Raw genomic sequence first — 20,100 nt, 5'->3', positions numbered from 1 at the left:
TAAACATTCCGTATATGTATTTCGTACCTAGGACTTTTCTATTGGTCCTTTGCGGCACGCAGCCATGTTTTGACCAAGAGAAGAAGCGGTGAGTTGCCAAACACGTGTATGAAGTGTTACTTTGGTGCGAAATTGATATAATGAAATGGAATACATTATCAGAATATATTATTATTTTATAAAACTATAAACATTATTGTGTAGTGCATACACACACACGCACACACACATACACACAATTCTTCTTCTGCTAGTGCCTATCCTCTATGGATGTTGGCTACCACAATGACCCATCGTATTTTATTAGCAGCTGTTCGAAATATGTCTGTGGTGGTCATACCTGTCCACTGTCTCAAATTCGAAAGCCAGGATATTCGGCGACGTCCTGGTCCCCTATTTCCTTCAATTTTCCCTTCTAATATCAATAGTAGGATTCTGTATTTATTTTCGTTTTTCACTATATTATGTCCGAAGTATGCTAACTTTCTTTCTTTAACGGATTTCAAGACTTCAGGTTCTTTTTGTAAATGTTGCATTACTGCATCGTTAAGTATATGATGTACATATGATATTCTAAGCATGCGACGATAGCAGCACATCTCGAAAGACTGCAACCATCTGCAAGACGCATCAGTGAGTGTTTATGCCTCTGCTCCATACATAAGAACAGAAAACACATAACAATTAAGGATTTTGAGTCGGAGATGTAAGTTCAAGGTTAATAATACACCGAGACATACACATAATCGTTAATTTTCTACCGTTAGGTGTCGAGGGAGGTGATTCTAGCTTTTGGTAAATTTTCTCCTTTTTTGTATTTTATCAACTGTAATGCTTCTTGCCAAAATTTGCCCTTATTTATGTAATATCTCTTTCACTGGTATGTCTCTTTTATTTTCTTTATTGGTTTAGCTTCTCAAACCCTTCTCACACCCTCTTACCCATTTTAACATTATCGGAGGGTAAGAATTTTTGTAAAAACAAGTAATATAGTATTTTTAGATTAGTGCGCTGGAATGACTTATCATCAATTCGTCCGATCTTATTTTGCATTTGTTTTACCAAATTAACCTTTATTGAGTTAAGACCAATAATTTAGGTATCTACTCGAGATTACTGGTTTCCTATACAAATGAACTAAAATAGTATTGTTCGCTGTGCGGTATAACTTAATTCTTCTTCTTGATGTGCTTATCCGTTACGAATGTTGGTGATCATCATGGCAATCTTTATCTTATCTGCAGGAGCGCGGAACAGCTGCACAGATATTGTATTGAACCAGATTCTAAGGTTCTTTAACCAAGATGTTCTTCTTCTTTCTTGACCTCGTTTCCCAAATATTTTTCCTTGCAGGATGGCTTGAAGGAGAGCATATCTGGATTCATTTCGCATAATATGTCTGAAGAACTGTAACTTTCGGGATTTGATGGTGGTCAATACCTCTCGGTTCTTATTCATTCTTCTACGGACCTCCTCATTTGTGACTTGGCCAGTCCACGAGATCTTAAGCATTCTTCGATATAGCCACATCTCAAATGCTTCCAGTTTTCTGCACATATCTTCGTTCAAAATCGTCTACACTATTAGCAGGTATAGCAGGAATCAGACCATATGGTATCAGCACATCCTCTATATATCCTCTTCTTGTTTCCAACCCCATCTATCATACGCCCCTCTCATCCAACTTTTGTTGATTTTTGTGCAGTTGTCCATCATGTTAGTGGTTGCCCAACGCAGTGTTATCCTCACGTAGTGTTTATTCTACGTTCATTCAACTTTGGGTAAAACTAATATAAAATAAAACGCCATATTATTAAAATAAACATAACATTTAATTTACAGCAGCATATTTACATGTATATACAAAATAAATATTATTTCCTTATATACTAAAAACATCACAATGTAATATCTACCCTTAGTAAATATTAGGAGTATTGAAAATAAGTATTATACAGTAGTTTTGTTCAGGTTGGAATTTGAACAAATAACTCACTTTTTGTTTCAAACAATTCATCAAATATACAAAAATTTATACTTATTTATAAGTAGTATGTAGTTTAGTCTGTAAATAAACAGATCTAGCACTTGGTACTTTTACAAATTATTATACATAATATATAGAAAATATATGAAATTTTCTTCTGTTGTTATCGTATCACTCTAATTTATTAACCGCGTTTCCTGTCATAAAACCTTCCTTTAAATATATAAACCAAGTACAGAAATATCTGAAAATACTCTTAAAACGAGAAATCTAAATTAATTGAGATAACTTAAGAGCTAACATGGATGATGGCGGCAAAATAAATATTTTTTGAGAGACCTTAAATTTTATATATATATATATATATATATAAATTATTGAAAAAAAAAATACATAAACTTAAACCAAATGAGTTAAAACTAAATGGCTAATTACATATTTATAGTCATTATAAGTTTTTTTAACCAGATATGTAATTAAATATAAATATTGTGAAACCTAATTTAGTAGTTATATTACAAACAGCTAAGAAACAAAAAAATTCTTTGCATATATTTGATTTCAATATATCTAACAGTATTAATATCCACTTATGGGCCAGTCTTTTGTACATTTACATTGACCCATAACAATGCATGGCTGACACAGTTTCTCGGCATGATTGTAATAAAATTAACAACAACATTAACAGCATTTAACCATTCCAGCATTAATTCAAACAGCAATCAGGAGATTTCCTGAGTCCTCTGATTATGGATGAAATAATAAAAAACGTAAGAACTAAAAAAGGATATCAAATGGGAGAAAAACAACTTAAAATAATCTGGTACGCAGATATCAATTCAATACAACCGCCAGAAAATTTAACATGCTAATTTCTCCAAAAAAGACAAAATGCATGGAAATCACAGCAAATTTATTAAGATGTGAATTGGAATTGGAAGGTTAGATAATAGAACATGCGATGGAGTTTAAAAATCTAGGTATCACATTATCAAGCTACAGAAAGCTAGAAACAGAAGTGGAAGAACAAGTGAATACAGCAAACAGAGTTGCGGGTTATCTGAATAAAACACTGTGGAGAAATAAAATTATTAAGAAGGAAATGAAAGACAGAATTTACAAAACAGTCAGACCAATAATGATATACGCGGCAGAAACATCACCTGGCACAGAGAGGACAAAAAGAAATAAACAGTAAACAGTTAGAAACAGCAAAAATAAAAACACAGAAAAATTATTGATAAAAGAATATGAGACCGAGCTAGAAGTATAAATATACGACATAGATACAAGGTGGAAAATATCAAGGACTGTGTAAGAAATACAAGAGTAGAATTGAAAGATCATATAAGCCGAATGACAACAAATAGAGTAGTAAGAGACGGTTCTCCAATAGGAAGACGATCAGTAGGAAAACCATGAAAACGATGGAACAACAACTTACTGTTGGTACATTAGAAAACAAACAGTCATGTCTATATAAAAAGAAGAAAAAGAAGATTAACAACATTAACAATAAAGCTCTTGAGATGATCTCCTACAAGTAGATATAATTAAATTGATTAATGAGTAACATAGTGAAGTAATTATTAATTTGTATATCTCTGTATAAAATGCAGGAACTATTCGTAAAAAATAGTTAAAGTTTACTTTCATCACATTACCTGAAAACCAAATGCAAAACAGTGCGCTGACCACCCACTCATTCAAATTACTCATAACAGAATCTATCGGAGATTGAAACAAGATATCAACGAGAATAATTTGGCTTCAGGAATGCTCTTAGAACAAGAAAAGCCTTGTTTGCCTTGAATGTGTTCGTCAGAAGATGCATGGATATGAATCAACCACTGTACATCTGCTTTTTGGCTACAGTAAGCCATTAAATTAAATCAGACACAACTGCCTCATATAACAAGTCCAAGATAAGAATTTGAAAACGAATGAACAGAATACAACTATTAGAAAAAAAGAATTATTCACGAACTTTGCTGTAATCAAACAGCCGTAATGAAGGATGGGACAGAGCTATCGGATGAAATTGAAAAGACTAGTGTTAGAAAGCATGCACATTATCACTTATCCTAAGTTAATATGTATTCCAAAGAAATGATCTAAGAAGCACTAAAGAGACAAAAAATAAGCATAAAAGTAAACGGTACTTATCAAGAATTTAAGATACTCTGATGACATGTTACTCATAGTGAAATGACTCAAAGATCTACAGCAACTAGTAAGTCGAGTAGTGAAACACAGTGAGGAAGAAAGAATAAATCAAAATACGAAGAACCTCAATTTATGATGATCACTGAATCACAACAACGACGGGATAGGCTAATAATCCACGAAGAACAAATAAAACAAGTCAAAAAATACAATTATTTGTAATCAATAATTAACGACAACAACGAATATACTAAAGAAGTTACGTGGTCTATGTGTTACGAAAGAGAGTGGGTGCATCGACTCTAAAGAAACAGATCTTCGTTAGATTGGTGGCTCTTGAAATGTGGGCTATAAAAGAATATTTAGAAGTATGTAAACGGTCAAATAAAGTTACAAGAGAAGAAATGTTAGAAATAATGGGAAAACAAAAAGAAGTTCTACACTAACAAAATTAGAAAGTTGCCATATTATAGAAGGTGAGCGCCACCAACTGCTGCAGGTTATCATGCAGGGGAAAATACAAAGACGGAGAAGCCGAGACAGGACACATTTTCTGACTAAATAATCTAGGATCGTGGTTCAACTTCAGTTCTACAGAACTATTTAGAGTAGCGGCATCGAAGATTCAAATCGTTATGATGATTGCCAACCGTCTAAGAAGAGACGGCACGTAAAGGAGAAGACAAAATTGCCAATTGGCAACAAATAATGTTTTGACTTGGTAATAATCTTATCGAAATAAATAAGAATAAATAATAATAATAATTATTCTCTTGGATAGTTAGTCAGACTATAACCCTTATGCTTAAGCCATAATGTATCACATTTAGCTCTACAAAATATTTTAAAAGCCACATTCTTGACACTGTTTTCTTACAAAATATTTTTGTACTACACATCAGTTGAGCTTTTCTTATCACAAAACTTTATCAGCATTCCTGCTTAAATAGTACCGTTTGAGATACTATAGCCAGAACTACAAGACCCACATAGAATACTCCCAAAATGCTGCCTGAAATTTTTGATAACCTAAACTTACTAAATAAGAGTACTATGTACAAAGTGCAAACGGCAAAAATTAGAGACATGATGGTATATTCGATGGAACCAGATTGGATTTTTATAGGATGTTCGGATGATAGACCCATTATTATGTTCTTGAATAACCACGGAAGACCGAGTGAGTAAAGAACGTTCATTGTGTTGGCTCCAAGCGAGTTAGATACTCCGAAGGCTCCTTCTCCTAAAAAATAAATAAAAAATAATATTAATAATAGAAATATAATGGGGTGGCCAAAGTTACCGCATATTTAATATTTTATTCATATTTTTGTTTTCTAGATGTAACAATATAAACTTACATCGTTTTCAAACAGACAATCGTTTTCAAAAAAGTAAATTAAAAAAATGTTTTTAAAAATTCGTTTATAAAAGGTATATATTAAATATACAATACCTTTTATAAAGGAATTTTTAATTAAATTTTTTGTGATACATGGTACAGAGTCAGCAACAGGAACTTAGTTTAATTGTGGATTTCAAAATAAAAAATGTATTAGTGGGAAGCATTAAATATTTATCTATTCTGTGTGACAACTAATTTTCTTGGCGTCGATTTAGTAGGCATAGTCTAGGCGGTATCTGTTTTCAATTGGACATTTTCCATAGGAAGCTATTTTTGCTGGAATCCCTTCAGGATGTACCCAATATGGATAATCACGATATGCGCCAGTCGCAAACCTTGTGCTAAATTTTTTATTTAACAAAATCTGAAAACAATTAAAAATTTCCCTTTTTTTGCTCCTATTTTCGTTTATAATTCAGAAAATATTGATCCTAGAGAAAAAATTATAACAAGTTAAAAGTTTCGTTATTCAATTCTACACAATATTTCGTTAGCTAGAAATTGAAAATTTAATGTTTATTGTTGAAAAATAGCAATCATCATCATCAGTGGTGCTACAGCTCTAGTTGAGCCTCGACCTTCCCCAGTCTATTTCGCCAGTCGTTTCTGTTCATCGCCAACCGTTGCCAATTTGCCGCGCCGATTTTCCTTGCGTCCTCGTCCACACCGTCCCTCCATCTCAGTCGTGATCTGCCTCTACTCCTATTTCCCACTGGGACCGATAATAGAGTTCGTCTGGGTGGGTAATTTTCATTTGCTCTTGACACATGTCCAGCCCATCTAAGCCTACCAATTTTTATGAAGGATATTACATCTCTACCATTAACTATTTTTTTATACTTCTCGTACAATTGGAAATTATATCGCCTTCTCCAAATACCATTCTCACAGAATGCGCCCATTATTCTTCTTAGTATCTTCCTTTCGAAGACGAGCAGAAGATTTGCGTCTGTTTTGGAGATGGTCCATGTTTCTGACCCATATCTCAGCACTGGTAGGATGAGTGTTCTATATATTATTAGTTTGGTTTTCTGGCTTAAATTTCTGTTTTTTAGCTGCTTGCTTAGTCCAAAATAACATTTGTTTGCTAGCAGTACCCTCCGTTTTACTTCTTCAGATGTGTCATTATCGTTTGTTACGAGAGAACCCAAATATGTAAACTTATTCACTACCTCAAAATTATATTGGTCTATACTGAAGTTTTCTTCGGCGTTTCTAGCTCTATCTCTGTTATTTGGAATAGATGCTAACATTTTGGTTTTTTCCTCGTTTATTTTAAGGCCCATATTTTGTGCGGCTGTCAAGAAGGTGGAAGTCATCTCTTTAAGTCCTCGTGTAGTACGTGCGATCAAATCCAGATCGTCAGCGTAAGTCATAATCTGCGTTGATTTATTAAAGATTGTTCCCCTATTTTGTAACTCGGCATCTCTTATAGCCTTTTCTAACGCTATATTAAAGAGAAGGCACGCCAGCGCGTCTCCCTGCCGTAACCCTGCATATGTTTCAAACGCTTGTGACATATCGCCTTGTATTTGCACTCTGCAGATCACTTTACTCATAGTTGTTTTTACGAGCCCTATTAATTTATGGGAAATGTTAAGTTCATTCATGGCTTCGTATAATTTACCTCTTAGGACGCTATCATACGCTGATTTAAAGTCCACAAAGAGATGGAACGTGTCAATATTAAATTTATTGGTTTTTTCTAAGATTTGACGTAGCACAAAAATCTGGTCAATTGTTGACCTACCTGGCCTAAAACCGCTTTGATACTCACCAAGGATTTCTTCCACGTACGTACTTAAACGGCTGTACAGGGTGTTGGAGAATATTTTGTACATTGTATTCAGAAGAGTTATACCCCTATAATTTTTACATTCCAACAAATCTCCCTTTTTGTGCAGTGGACATATGATTCCAGTGCACCATTCCTCTGGCATTTGTTCTTCTTCCCAGACTTTGACTATTATGTTGTGAATTTGGTGCATAATGCTGTTACCTTCATGTTTGATGAGCTCTGCGGGGATACAATCCACTCCTGGGGACTTGCTATTTTTGAGTCGTGTGATTGCGTCTTTCACTTCAAATATTGAAGGAGGTTCTACGTGAGTGTTATTTCTTGGTTTTTGGGGTGACGCATCATTTTACACTTCGGTACCAAGTAGTTCTTTGAAGTGCTCAACCCATCTGCTTTGTACTGCGTCAGCGGTACTGACTATATGTCCATTTTTGTCTCTACACATCGTCAGCCGTGGTTTAAATTCTTTTCTTGTCTTATTTAGGATATTATAGAACTTTCTAGTTTCATTTTGCCCCTTTAATGATTGAAGCTCTTGCATAATCTGGTTTTCGAAGGTCCGCTTTTTCCTTCGATGTATGCGTTTTTCCTCCTTCCTAAGATCTTTGTACATTTGCTCCTTGTCCCGTGTTCTTCTTTGTTGCATAAAATTATATGCATAATTTTTTCTTTTAGTGATATCTTCACATTCATCGTCGAACCAACTGTTGCGTGGAGTGGATTCTTCTGGTCCTAGGACGTTGTTTGCCGCTTCCTTAATTGTTCTTCTACATATATCCCATTGCTCGCTAGCTGTTAAATTTTCATCTGTTGTGCTTTCATGTTCAAGGTAATTTTGATACCTTTCTAGTGCACGGGGTTCTTTCAAGAGTTTTAAATTGTAGCGAGTACTTTTCTTGCCCTTTTCTTTTTTTTTGCATTTGAGATTCTTGCTCTTATTTTTGCGCCTACTAAAAAGTGGTCTGAATCTATATTAGCTCCACGATAAGTACGTACATCCATTAGATTAGAGAAGTGCCTGGTTTCTATTAGGATGTGATCTATTTGATTTTTGGTTGTACCATCAGGCGACGTCCATGTTACTTTATGGATATTCTTATGGGGGAAGTAGGTACTTCCAACGACCATGCCCTTGGATGCTGCAAATCCTATTATTCTATTTCCATTGTCGTTGGTGACGTCATGAGCACTGCATTTTCCGATGTATGGAAAAATAGCAATAATTGAAAAAACAAGTACAAAAAAATGAAGTTAATCCTTTAAATGTTTTCGACTTTCTAAACTTGACATACAAGCTCCATATTCCGCATAGAAAAACCTTTTAATATGTTTAAAACGTGTGCTAAATTTTGTTAGGATCGGTCGGATAGGTTTTGCATAATAATTTTGCAACCCAGCTGGAAAAAAATCGAAAATTTGCAAATTTATAATAGGCCCTAAATAAGACCCTCAGATAGTTGCAAATTTTTTTACACATAAAAGGAGGCTCAAACTTTCAAACGCTTTTTATAAAATTCAAATTGGTTCACTAGGAAAGCTTAGAAATTTTTTTAAAGTTTTAAACATTTTTTATATATATTAGGCTTATAAACAAATTGAATAACTTTACGAGCTTTAAGCATATCAATTTCAAAATTTATACACTTAAAGAACATTAAAAGACGCTTCTTTAACCTTTTCACACAAAAAAAAGATACAAGGGGTGAGAAATCTTAGACAATATAATCAGTTATGGTAGATGTTGTTTTAGTAACTCTTGTAGGAGAATTAACGTGCAGTGTGAGACCATCATTATTATCATCATAATCATCATCAACATCTGTTCCATTCATCGTCGGAGGCAAGCCTTTCTTAGTTGTGTCCATACATATCTGTTTGTTTGTTGTTTTTTGCATCAATTGAGACCAGTCATTCTGGTTGCCGAGATATTGAAGGTCAAAGTTGGCATATATTTGCCGTGTAACCATTAGCGAGTTTTACGTAGTGCTTTTTATGGCAACATCAATAAAAAAGACAAATACAAACCGTTTTCGCGTAAAATGTCGCTCGGAATGCATGAGAGGTGGTGGTGGGGGACATTCTCTCGAAATGTGAATCGGCGAGTTCAAAATCATAGCGCGCGCTAAAAATTGCATTATCTCGGCTTCTTGTTAACCAATTTTGCTCTTTTTTTTTTAATCGATGTCTCGGACAACAAGGATTTCAAATATCATATTTTCAAATACCATTTTTAATTGCAAAATTGGTAAATTTGCAATAAACAGTTGTATGTTAAACAAGTAATTGCATTTTTTCTTCATGCATTTTTTTTGGGGGTTGCAATTTATACATTGAAGTAAATTGTTACTTTTAGTAAACAATGATGTATTTTTAAATTGTTAATAAATAATTTAAATTGTTAAAACAAAGGCGAACGAAAAAAAAATTTTTTTTCATAAATAAACTTTATTTTGACTCAATTTTTTTTTAAAGTCTTTTTCTTCTTTTGGAAGGACAAGAATCTTCAGGTCTGACCTTGACCTTCAATATCTCGGCAACCAGTAAGCCGAATGTATCGTTTTTATTTTTGAAGAAGCGTCTTTTAATGTTCTTTAAGTGTATAAATTTTGAAATCGATATGTTTAAAGCTCGTAAAGTTATTCAATTTGTTTATAAGGCTAAAAAATGTTTAAAACTTTAAAAAAAAATTTAGGCTCTCCTAGTGAACCGATTTGAATTTTACAAAAAGCGTTTGAAAGTTTGATCCTTCCTTTATATCTAAAAAAATTTGCAACTATCTGAGAGCCTTATTTAGGGACTACTATAAATTTGAAAATTTGCGATTTTTTCCAGCAGGCTGGATTGAAAAATTATTATGCAAAACCTATCTGACCGATCTTAACAAAATTTAGCACACGTTTTTAACAATTTAAAAAGTTTTTCTAGGCGGAATATGGAGCTTGTAAGTCAAGTTTAAAAAGTAGAAAACATTTAAAGGATTAACTTCATTTTTTTGTACTTTTTTTTTCCAATTATTGCTATTTTTTCAACAATAAACATTAAATTTTTAATTTCTAGCTAACGAAATATTGTGTAGAATTGAATAACGAAACTTTTAACTTGTTATAATTTTTTCTCTAGGATAAATATTTTCCGAATTATAAACGAAAATAGGAGCAAAAAAATGAGAAATTTTCAATTTTGTTTCAAATTTTGTTAAATAAAAAATTTAGCACAGGGTTTGCAACTGGCGCATATCGTGATTATCGATATTGGGCACATCCTTAAGGGATTCCAGCAAAAAAATAGCTTCCTATGGAAAATGTCCATTATGGTCTGAATTTCTACGGATCCCGCCTAGTCTAGCACTTTTTATCTGGAATATCATCGTTTTTGTATGTTAGAGAATCGTTTCAGAAAAATCCCGAACCTCAAAGAGACATATATTAAGTTCATGGAGGATTTTATTACTTTCCAACATATAATAACGGTTTTTAAATCAGATTTTAAATCGACTACTTCGTATTACAAAGCTCAAAGTTTGAAAAAGCCCAGCATTTAAAATGACTTTGTTATAGTAATTATTATGTGCGATATGAATGATAAAGTGGAATCAACTATCATCAGAGTTGGCATCAGTTCTCTCTCCTGATGCCAACCATAATGTAGCTTCGCCTATTTTTAAAAAAATTTAAACTGTTTGTTCTTGTGTAGTGTAGTGTAATGTACAATTTTATGTTTATGATATATGACATTTATGACATTATGACATGATTGTTCTTCTTCTTCTTCAAGTGCCCTATCCGTTGCGAACGTTGGCTATTAACATGGCAATTTTGATCTTATTTGCGGCGCTTCTGAATAGTTCGACCGATGTGAGCCCGAACCACTTCCTCAGATTTTGGAGCCACGAGTGTCTTCTTCTGCCTGGCCCTCGCTTACTGTCTATTTTTCCCTGGACAATCAATTGCAGTAGACGGTACTTATCGTGTCTCAATATGTGGCCTAGATATTCAAGCTTTCTTTGTTTAATTGTTTTCACGATTTCTTTCTCCTTTCCGATTCTTTGGATTACCTCTGTGTTGGTGACATGTTCGGTCCAGGATATACGAAGAATGCCTCGGTACTGGCAAGGATCACCGTGTCGTCGGCATATCTTATATTGTTCGTTAACTCGCCGTTTATTTTTATGCCCTCATTTGAATTTTCCATACATTTATTAAATATTTCTTCGGAATAAATATTGAATAGGAGTGGGGATAATATACAACCCTGACGGACACCTCTTTTGATCTGCACACTTTTAGTGAGTTCGTTGCCAATTTTTGCTTTTGCTGTTTGACCCCAGTATAGGTTTGCCACAATTCGAATGTCCTTGTCGTCAATACCTGTCTTTCGCAGAATATCTATCAATTGTTCATGATTGACATTGTCAAATGCTTTTCAAAAATCCACAAAGCTTAAATACACGTCCTTATCAACGTCTCTACACCGCTGTATAAGCACCTGGAGAGCGAAAATTGTTTCTCTAGTTCCAAGTGCTTTCCGAAAGCCAAACTGCGATCCATCAATATTTGACTCACATTTATCATATATTCTTCTATGAATGATCTTAGTAAACGCTTTAGTGACATGATTAATCAAGCTTATAAGCCGGTAGTCATCACAGATCTGGGCATTTGGTTTCTTCGGGATTGTAATAAATGTTGACTGCAGCCAGTTCTCCGGGATTTTACCGCTATTATATATGTTGTTAAAAAGTTCAACTAGATTATCAAGGAACTGTTTGTCTGATTTACATAGGATCTTTAATATTTCGCAGGGTACATTGTCCGGACCTGCTGACTTATTGTTTTTTAGTGCAATGCAATGGCATCTTCTATCTCCGATTTAAGGATTGAAGGTCCTGTTTTTCCTTCTCCATATAGGTGATCATCAGACCTGTCAGATGCAAATAATGATGTGATATAATGTGTGTCATATAATGTGTGATAATGATAACATGATTGTTGGATAGGCCAAAATTGACAAAATGCCCATGAAGATGCCCTAGAAAGCGAAAGTACTTGGGCAAGTTTTAATGTTAATTTTTGTTTTGTGAAAAATCAGGCTAGATCACCGATTATTTTTCAAGAAAAAGTAAGTAATTCTATTACGTTGTTTTAATAAGAAAATCTTATGTATATATCTACATATTAAATAAATTTCATACTTGTTAGTATTGTAGGCATGCACTGCTTTTTAAAGTGCTCTCTCCTCAATGGAGGTTAGCTAATGCAATTGCAAACTCTTCTGTGTCTTCAGCTGTTCTTATTATCTGTTATATCTGTGTCTGCAAGTATCTGCAAATTTAACCCTATCTATTTTCAAATGTTTCTTAGACACGATAGTCTTTTGCTTTCTAATCTCCTCTTTCTGTTGATCTTTTTTTTCACTTTGTGAAAGTTAAGCATATTGATACTTATAATTTTCTCAGTATGGATCTAGGTATGATATTTTTCTAACTTCTCCTCCTATTCATTGGCTGCGATCCTATGTCATATAGACGGCTTTATATAGGGATTTTCCGACTAGAATTTTTATTTGGTCTGCCCATCATGTTGGAGGTCTTTTTCTTGGTTTTCAGCCTTCTATCTTTCCTTTAACTAAAAATAGTTCTATAGTCCCTGTTCTTCTAGCTGTGTTGCCGAAGTAAATCAGGTATGCTCGTTTTATTTTTTTTAATAGCCTGTCTTTTATATGAAGCTTTTACAGAATTGACAGTTTGGTTCTATTTTCGATCCAGGACACACGTAGAATTCTTTTATAGTCCCACACTTCGAAGGCTTCGATCTTATTCCTATCAATTTGATGAGTGTCCATCTTTGAACTGCGTATGTAGCAATGAAAAAAATATGGGCATTGATCAACCTGAGCCTTAGTATTTTTTGTTATTGTTGGGTCTTTCCATATTTTAATCGATTTAGCTGTTTCGGTTTGGGATATTGCTAGTCTATGCTTGATTTTTTAGGAACAATTGCCATTGATGGATATCAGGGAGCCTAAGTATACAAATCTGTGCAACTTCTAACTTTTACTGTGTTAAAAAGTTCTCATTTCTTTCATTCATTCTCCAGTAGATCCACATTTTAAAGTTCTTCAATTTACTTATCCTTAATATGTTAACGGTCTACGTTTTAACTGCAAAGAGAAATGTGGACCAGATGTAGCATTTTGATAAATGTAGTCGAATTTTGTTTTATTCGAGAATCACGTAGAAGTTTTTTGATTTTTCGAAACATTTTCTGGTCTGTTTTTATTTTCAATCTTATTTTTAGAACCGAATTTAGACTCCTATCCATCCAACCTCCCAGATACTTGAACTTGTTGATCTCTTCTAAAATATGTCTGTTTATTATGTAAGGTTGAGTTACATTTTGGTTTTCTTATGCATACACAGGAAATTTAATTTGATTTTTTAATAAAAGTTTGCTTATTTCTACTCGCCACCAACATATGTATTATTAGAATATCTCAGTTATAGGAATATTCTTTCTTGTCACGAAGACTATTCCAATAAGCGCGTTCGACTGTATAAGACTTTTTCCTATAGTCTTATTCCAAAAATTTAGATACGGTACATATTAATATTATTATATGTCATAGAATATTTTTTTCAACTATTTTTTAAGTCGTTCCTATCCATCGCCTTCCTCTACCAAGCACGTATTCCCATATTTCTTATTTCTTCATTGATTTTTTTAAAGAACCTTGTTCAGGTCTTCCCCTTCTTCTCTGACTAATGAATCTATTGAAGAGCGTTTTTTTAGCTGGTTTATTTTATTCCATCTGCGTTACATACTCTATCCACCTCAGAACCTCAGACGTCCTATCTTACTTTATTTTACGGTACCTATTTTATGGTACATTCTATAAAGTTCGAAGCTCTATCGTCTTTCCACACTCCATTATTATTCACCGCTTCACTGTCATCCACTACTTTTTGTTAGAGTCTAGGTCTCTGAACCATATATTAGAACTTTGCATATTATTGTTTTGTACAGTTCTACCTTTGTATTCCACGATATAATTGAGGATTTAAGAAGGTGATTAAGCCCAAAATAGCATCTGTTGGCCGTGCAAATTCTGCGGTTTATCTCTGCGGTAGTATTAATTTCAGTGTTTTTATTTTATATTTTATAGGCATTACTTATTCTGGTTTTTCTGCCAATAAAACAATAAAAATAATAAGTATTGTTATGAAATATTTACTTAAATAACGTTGTTTGAGGTTTTATATCCGTATTTTGTTATTTCCATTCATACATATTCCCATGCAACAAAATTGACTTTGAGGCAATGACAATGCTGAATTAATACAACAATTATTGTAAAAAACAGATTATTTCTAAAAAATTAATATTAATTTTAGGAAATAACGATATATTGCTTCGAGTATGATTTTATATTTAAAATAAATTAGGATTTGTCTAGCGCATTCAATAAAGTTTATGTTTAACAATATCTTCAGTGGAAGGCCAAAAATTGATCATAAAATTAAAATAAGATTTTTAAGTTTAATTATCGGCTTATTCTTTTGGTTGTGTGGTACATAATATAATCGTCACAGATTTGATCTCGAAAAACGAGACGAACCAGCTGAGTTTTACTGAGGATGTCAATTTTGTGCACCTTTTGTGAAGATGTTGAACAAAAATGTTGATTACAACTTTTTGTGTAGAATAAACTATTTCCTCAGAAACGATTCTTGAAGTGACCGGCGATTTTGAATGTCGGTGGCGCACACGAAATCAATTTTTTAAATAAAATTTGTATTAACTCGACTGTAAAAAAAATTCGCTAGCTTTTAATGAGAGTGCCCCATCGACATAAATCAAAATGTGCTTTAAAGTGAAGAGTGCACGGTTCGTATGCAATTTTTACGTTTTGCCCCAAATAAACCTAGTTTTATAAAGCTGTCAAATAAATGAACGTTGCACGATTTTTGTCTTTTTTCCAATTCTCATGAGATCAATAACGTTTATCACTTCCATTGACCGATCGCTATGGAATTTCTATTGTTAGATATAATTTTCAAAACCTATAACCTATATATATATACATATATATATATATATATATATATATATATATATATATATATATATATATATATATATATATATATATATATATATATATATATATATATATAGCACCAAATATCAACTTTTGCAATACATTATATATCCACAGGACCTTATTAGCCACTGGGAGGTTGCGAGTTAAAAATGAAAATTTTCTCACCCAGTCTATTCTACATTGAGTGGAGGTAAATTCAACAGACTCACAGTTTCAGACCACCTTTAAAACCTCAGATAAAAACCTTTATACTTAAACAAGAAAGAAAACTTCTAATGATTGTCTTAATCTGCACGTTTTGCTACAACCAAAGATGTTGACAATTAGTATAAAGACCTCTTTGTACTATATCTCCTAGTCTTTATTATCAGAAGACTGGCACTTAGTGCATTTCATATATATTTGTACTGAATAAAAGGGGGGTTACCTATAACCTTTGATTTAAAAAAAAATTGACGGCGTACCGAAAAAAAACGTGCATTAACTGAATACGTTTTCTAAGAGGTACAACTCTTCGAGTACCTATAAATTTTATCCAGCAAAATGAATGATAAAAGCATACACGTAAAAGGGACGAATTGGCAGGTCCAAAATGGCCGCCATACCGGCACGTCCTCCTTTTCCCTCATTTTAACTCCAAAAACTACAACGTCTTTGTAATCTACTAAAACTAATCACTGCTTTTACTTTTGATATCAAAACGTTTTTCCCCTTTCATCTTAAAGTGTCCGCAAAGCTATCCCTGAAAAAAAATTCCCAAATTCGTCCGCTACGAGTATATCTCCGAACAGAAAAGCGCTATCTCCGTGATGAAAAACATCATGATCGACCTTCTATTTGGAAGCTTTTTCGTCCACATAAGAACCAAGAACGCCCTCGAGTGATTATTAGGTATGATTTTGCCAATGAAGACTCCTGGTTTATTGGGTTTACAAGGCATGCACAGTCCTTTGGTGTTTCTAATTGGCTCTCCGGTTTTTTGGTCTATTTTTATGATGGAAATCAGATATACCGACAAGATTATTCTTAAAACGAGGCCTAAGGCTTCTAACGAATTGTCCATGTTTACTGCATTAGCATTTCGTTCGGTTACTCCAAAAAATTTGCTGACTAAAGGAAGGTTAAACTTGTCCACGAATTCCCTCCATATTTGAGGCCGAAGACCGTTCCCGTAAATTATTTTTATGGTATGGTTCTTATCCTTATTTCTTGGAGATACTGCCAAGATGTACCGGCACTTCTTCTTCTTCTTCAGCCTTCATTCATCCATTGTTGGACATAGGCCTCCTTCAATTGTTTCCACGCTTCCCAATCTTTTGCAATTCTCATCCATTGCTTTCCAGCTACAGCTGTTATATCGTCTATCCATCTCTTTTTGGGTCTTCCCACGCTTCTTTTTGTTTCTCGAGGTCTCCAGAATGTCACTTTATGAGACCATCTGTTGGTGTCTTGTCTTGCTGCATGTGCTGCCCATTGCCATCCCAATGTCGCTATTTTTTCCATGATGTCGGTTACTTTAGTTCTTCGACGTATTTCGGTGTTAGGAATTTTGTCTCTGAGGCTTATATTTAACATGGCCCTCTCCATGGCCCGTTGAGTTACTCTTAATTGTTCTGCCATTTTTCTTGTTATTGCCATAGTTTCCAATCCATAAGTTGCAACTGGTAGTATACAAGTGTCATAGGTTTTTTGTTTTAAGTGTATTGGGATTTTTCTGTCTTTTAAAATGAAACTCAACTTCCCAAAAGCAGCCCATGATAATTGTGTCCTTCTTTTAATTTCTAGGGTTTGATTTTCCTTCTCGTTTTTAATTGCATGTCCTAGATATATATATTGTTCTACCTTTTCTACATTGATGTTATCTATCGTGATGTTTTCTAGGCTGTTGCTTAATATCTTTGTTTTGTCGAGATTCATTTTTAATCCTATTTGATTCGATTTGTGATTTAAATCTTGTAGCATTGATTTTAGTTCATGGATATCTGTGCTTATTAGTACTATGTCGTCTGCGAAACGCAAATGGTTAAGATATACTCCATCTATTTTTACTCCCTTTTCGACACAATTTAGTTTTTTGAAGACATTTTCTAATGCTAAAGTAAATAACTTGGGTGAGATGGTGTCACCCTGTCTCACGCCTTTGCCAAGGTCTATTTTCATAGTTTCCAGATCATCATCTATTTTTACGTGAAAAGTAGCATCATCGTATATATTCTTAAGGAGGGCAGCATATCTTGAACCTACTCTGGCGTCGTCCAATGCTGTTAAGAAAGCCCATTTCTCGATACTGTCGAATGCTTTGTGATAATCTACAAATGCCAGATGTAGTGGTATGTTGTACTCTATTGTTTTTTCAATAACTGTCCGGATTGTTTGCAAGTGATCGATAGTGCTAAAACCCTTACGAAAGCCTGCTTGCTCCACCGGTTGGTATGCATCTAGCTTAGCTGTCAATCTATTTGTTATTATTCGGGTTAGTAATTTGTAAAGGTGTGACAACAAGCCTATTGGTCGGTAGTTTTCTATATTTGCGGCGTCTCCTTTTTTATGGAGTAGAATGACTTCCGCATTTTCCATGCTTTTGGTATTTGTCCTTCCAATAGGCATTTATTCAGTAATGCTCTCATTGCCTCTTCTAATGCAGTGCCTCCCATTTTTAGCATCTCTGAAGTAATTTTATCTTCTCCTGGTGTTTTCCCATTTTTCATTTGTTTTAGGGCGGCTCTAATTTCTGATGTTATTATTTTAGGGAGATCCTCTGAGCCCACATTTAAGATATGTTTTGTTGGTATACCGGGGTTCGGAATAGTAGAAGTATACAGCTTCTCGTAAAATTTTCGGATTTCTCTAACGATCTCTTCCTTATGCGAGCACAATGTTCCACGGTCGTCTTTTATCTTTATGATTTTATTCCTGCCAGCGGATTTACATGTTTTTAGTACTTTCATGTTCTTATTGTTCTCTATGGTTTCAAGAATCTGGTTTATTCTATAAGCTCTGAGGTCTTTTCGAATATTTTTCTTAACGCTTCTGTTGAGCGCTTTATAGTCCGGGTTATCTCTGTTCGTTCTTCTTCTTTTCTCTATCTGTTCTGGAGTCTCGAGTTTTAGTTTAGCTTCTTTTTGTTTTCTTATTCTGCAAGAAAGTTTCTTAGGGACTGTTTGTATGTCTTTAGTTATTTTCTCAGCTAGTTCATCTATATTCTTGTGCTCAAAGGTATTTGCTACTAGTTTCCGTGCTAATTCCTCTTGATATTTGTCTTTATTACTGGCTAGGATGTCTGCCGTCGATAAAGGGTTTGTTGTTAATAGTTTTCGTCTTTCTCTCTTTACGTTAATATGTATATCGTATGTATAATATGTACCGGCACATTTCCTCAATATGTTGTGTTATCGGAGATTTACATCGACCAGTCTGAAAAATAAGTGGACGCAGAAAATTTTTTCCAGATAACGATAGTGGCGCCGAAAATTAACATTTGACCTACTGATATACACCATTCTGATTTTTGTAAATAGTGTACAGAAGATATCAGAAGACTTAACGTTACACATTTTATTTATTGTTGCAGCTATAAAGATGTAACATGACTTAGCGATAAGAGCAGCTTTTGGCGGACTAGTAGTTCTAAAAGTGTAGATATATACACTACAGTGTGTGATTTCGTTCCATACACCAAATCGATGAAATTGAATACGTTCAGATCACCTGTTTCGGTAAGTAGGTGGTAGGGAGTTACTCTTCGTTTAACACACCAAAAATAGCAAATAATATATTTCTTCACGGTTTTTTAAACAGTGACTTTATTAATATATGTTCCGTTGAATACATAGCGTATTGTGTACGGACTCACCGTGGTAAATAAATTGGAATAGGTCAAAGTAAACGGCAATAAATTTGTTAAGAGTGAAAATTTTATGATAATGATGCTGAAAAAATAATAGTTCTTTATACCAAAATGTCACTAGTGATTGTGTATAACTGTGATTCAGAATCAAATTTTCAACTAAGTTCTGCTCTTAGACGTGAATAAATCTTGTTGTATAGTAAACGCTCATCAGCATCAAGAGTACATATCCAAGCAATATATTTTTTCTCTAACAAAATGCTCCTGAATTTTATGCATATGGTACAGACATGTCAAGAACTACTGGGCAGTAGAAAGTTTTAAAACAGCCTTCCTTATAGTCATTATAGACTTAAGGAAATGAATTAATTCATCAAGCCCAGAATGGAGAGAAATTTGCCATATTTGCCAACTTTAACAGAGAAGACACTTAGGAGGAGGAGGACCAACAAAAAAAAGAGAAAAAATGCTACAGTTCTTATAAATTTTTAAGTATAAATTATGTAAGAATTAATTCAACTTGCTGAGCATAGTAATTTGGTTATACTGCAATTATATTTTACTTAATATATTAAATTTGGCTCATTATATGCGTAGTGTTGTCAAAATGTATACTTAATAACCTATAACAACTATAGCATTTTTCCTCTCTCTCTTTTTAGTCCTTAAGTAACCTTGTATCGGAAAACTAATGACAAGCTAAAATTGTATAGCCCGAAACTGGTCGTCCAGGGTATAATAAACTCAATTGTGTGTGAGTCCTTTTCTTTTTCTTTTTTTTTTTTTATCTAGAT

The 20,100-nt window shown here is 33.8% G+C and overlaps 1 protein-coding gene across 1 annotated transcript in view; it reads right to left on the bottom strand.

Annotated features, from left to right (window-relative positions):
- Positions 1-1,810: 1,810 nt before the first annotated feature.
- The window catches only part of LOC140432404 (sodium/potassium/calcium exchanger 5-like), a 169,242-nt gene continuing 150,952 nt past the window's right edge, over positions 1,811-20,100 (bottom strand). Inside the window, exon 9 of the mRNA XM_072520281.1 lies at positions 1,811-5,399. Within this exon, the coding sequence (XP_072376382.1) occupies positions 5,086-5,399 (314 nt within the window). The 3' untranslated portion in view covers positions 1,811-5,085. The remainder of the gene's footprint in view (positions 5,400-20,100) is intronic.

Source organism: Diabrotica undecimpunctata, chromosome 1, assembly GCF_040954645.1.
Source record: "Diabrotica undecimpunctata isolate CICGRU chromosome 1, icDiaUnde3, whole genome shotgun sequence".
Lineage (NCBI taxonomy): Eukaryota > Metazoa > Arthropoda > Insecta > Coleoptera > Chrysomelidae > Diabrotica > Diabrotica undecimpunctata.
The sequence above is the reverse complement of the archived record's forward strand: the minus strand, read 5'-3'. Positions and strand labels throughout refer to the sequence as shown.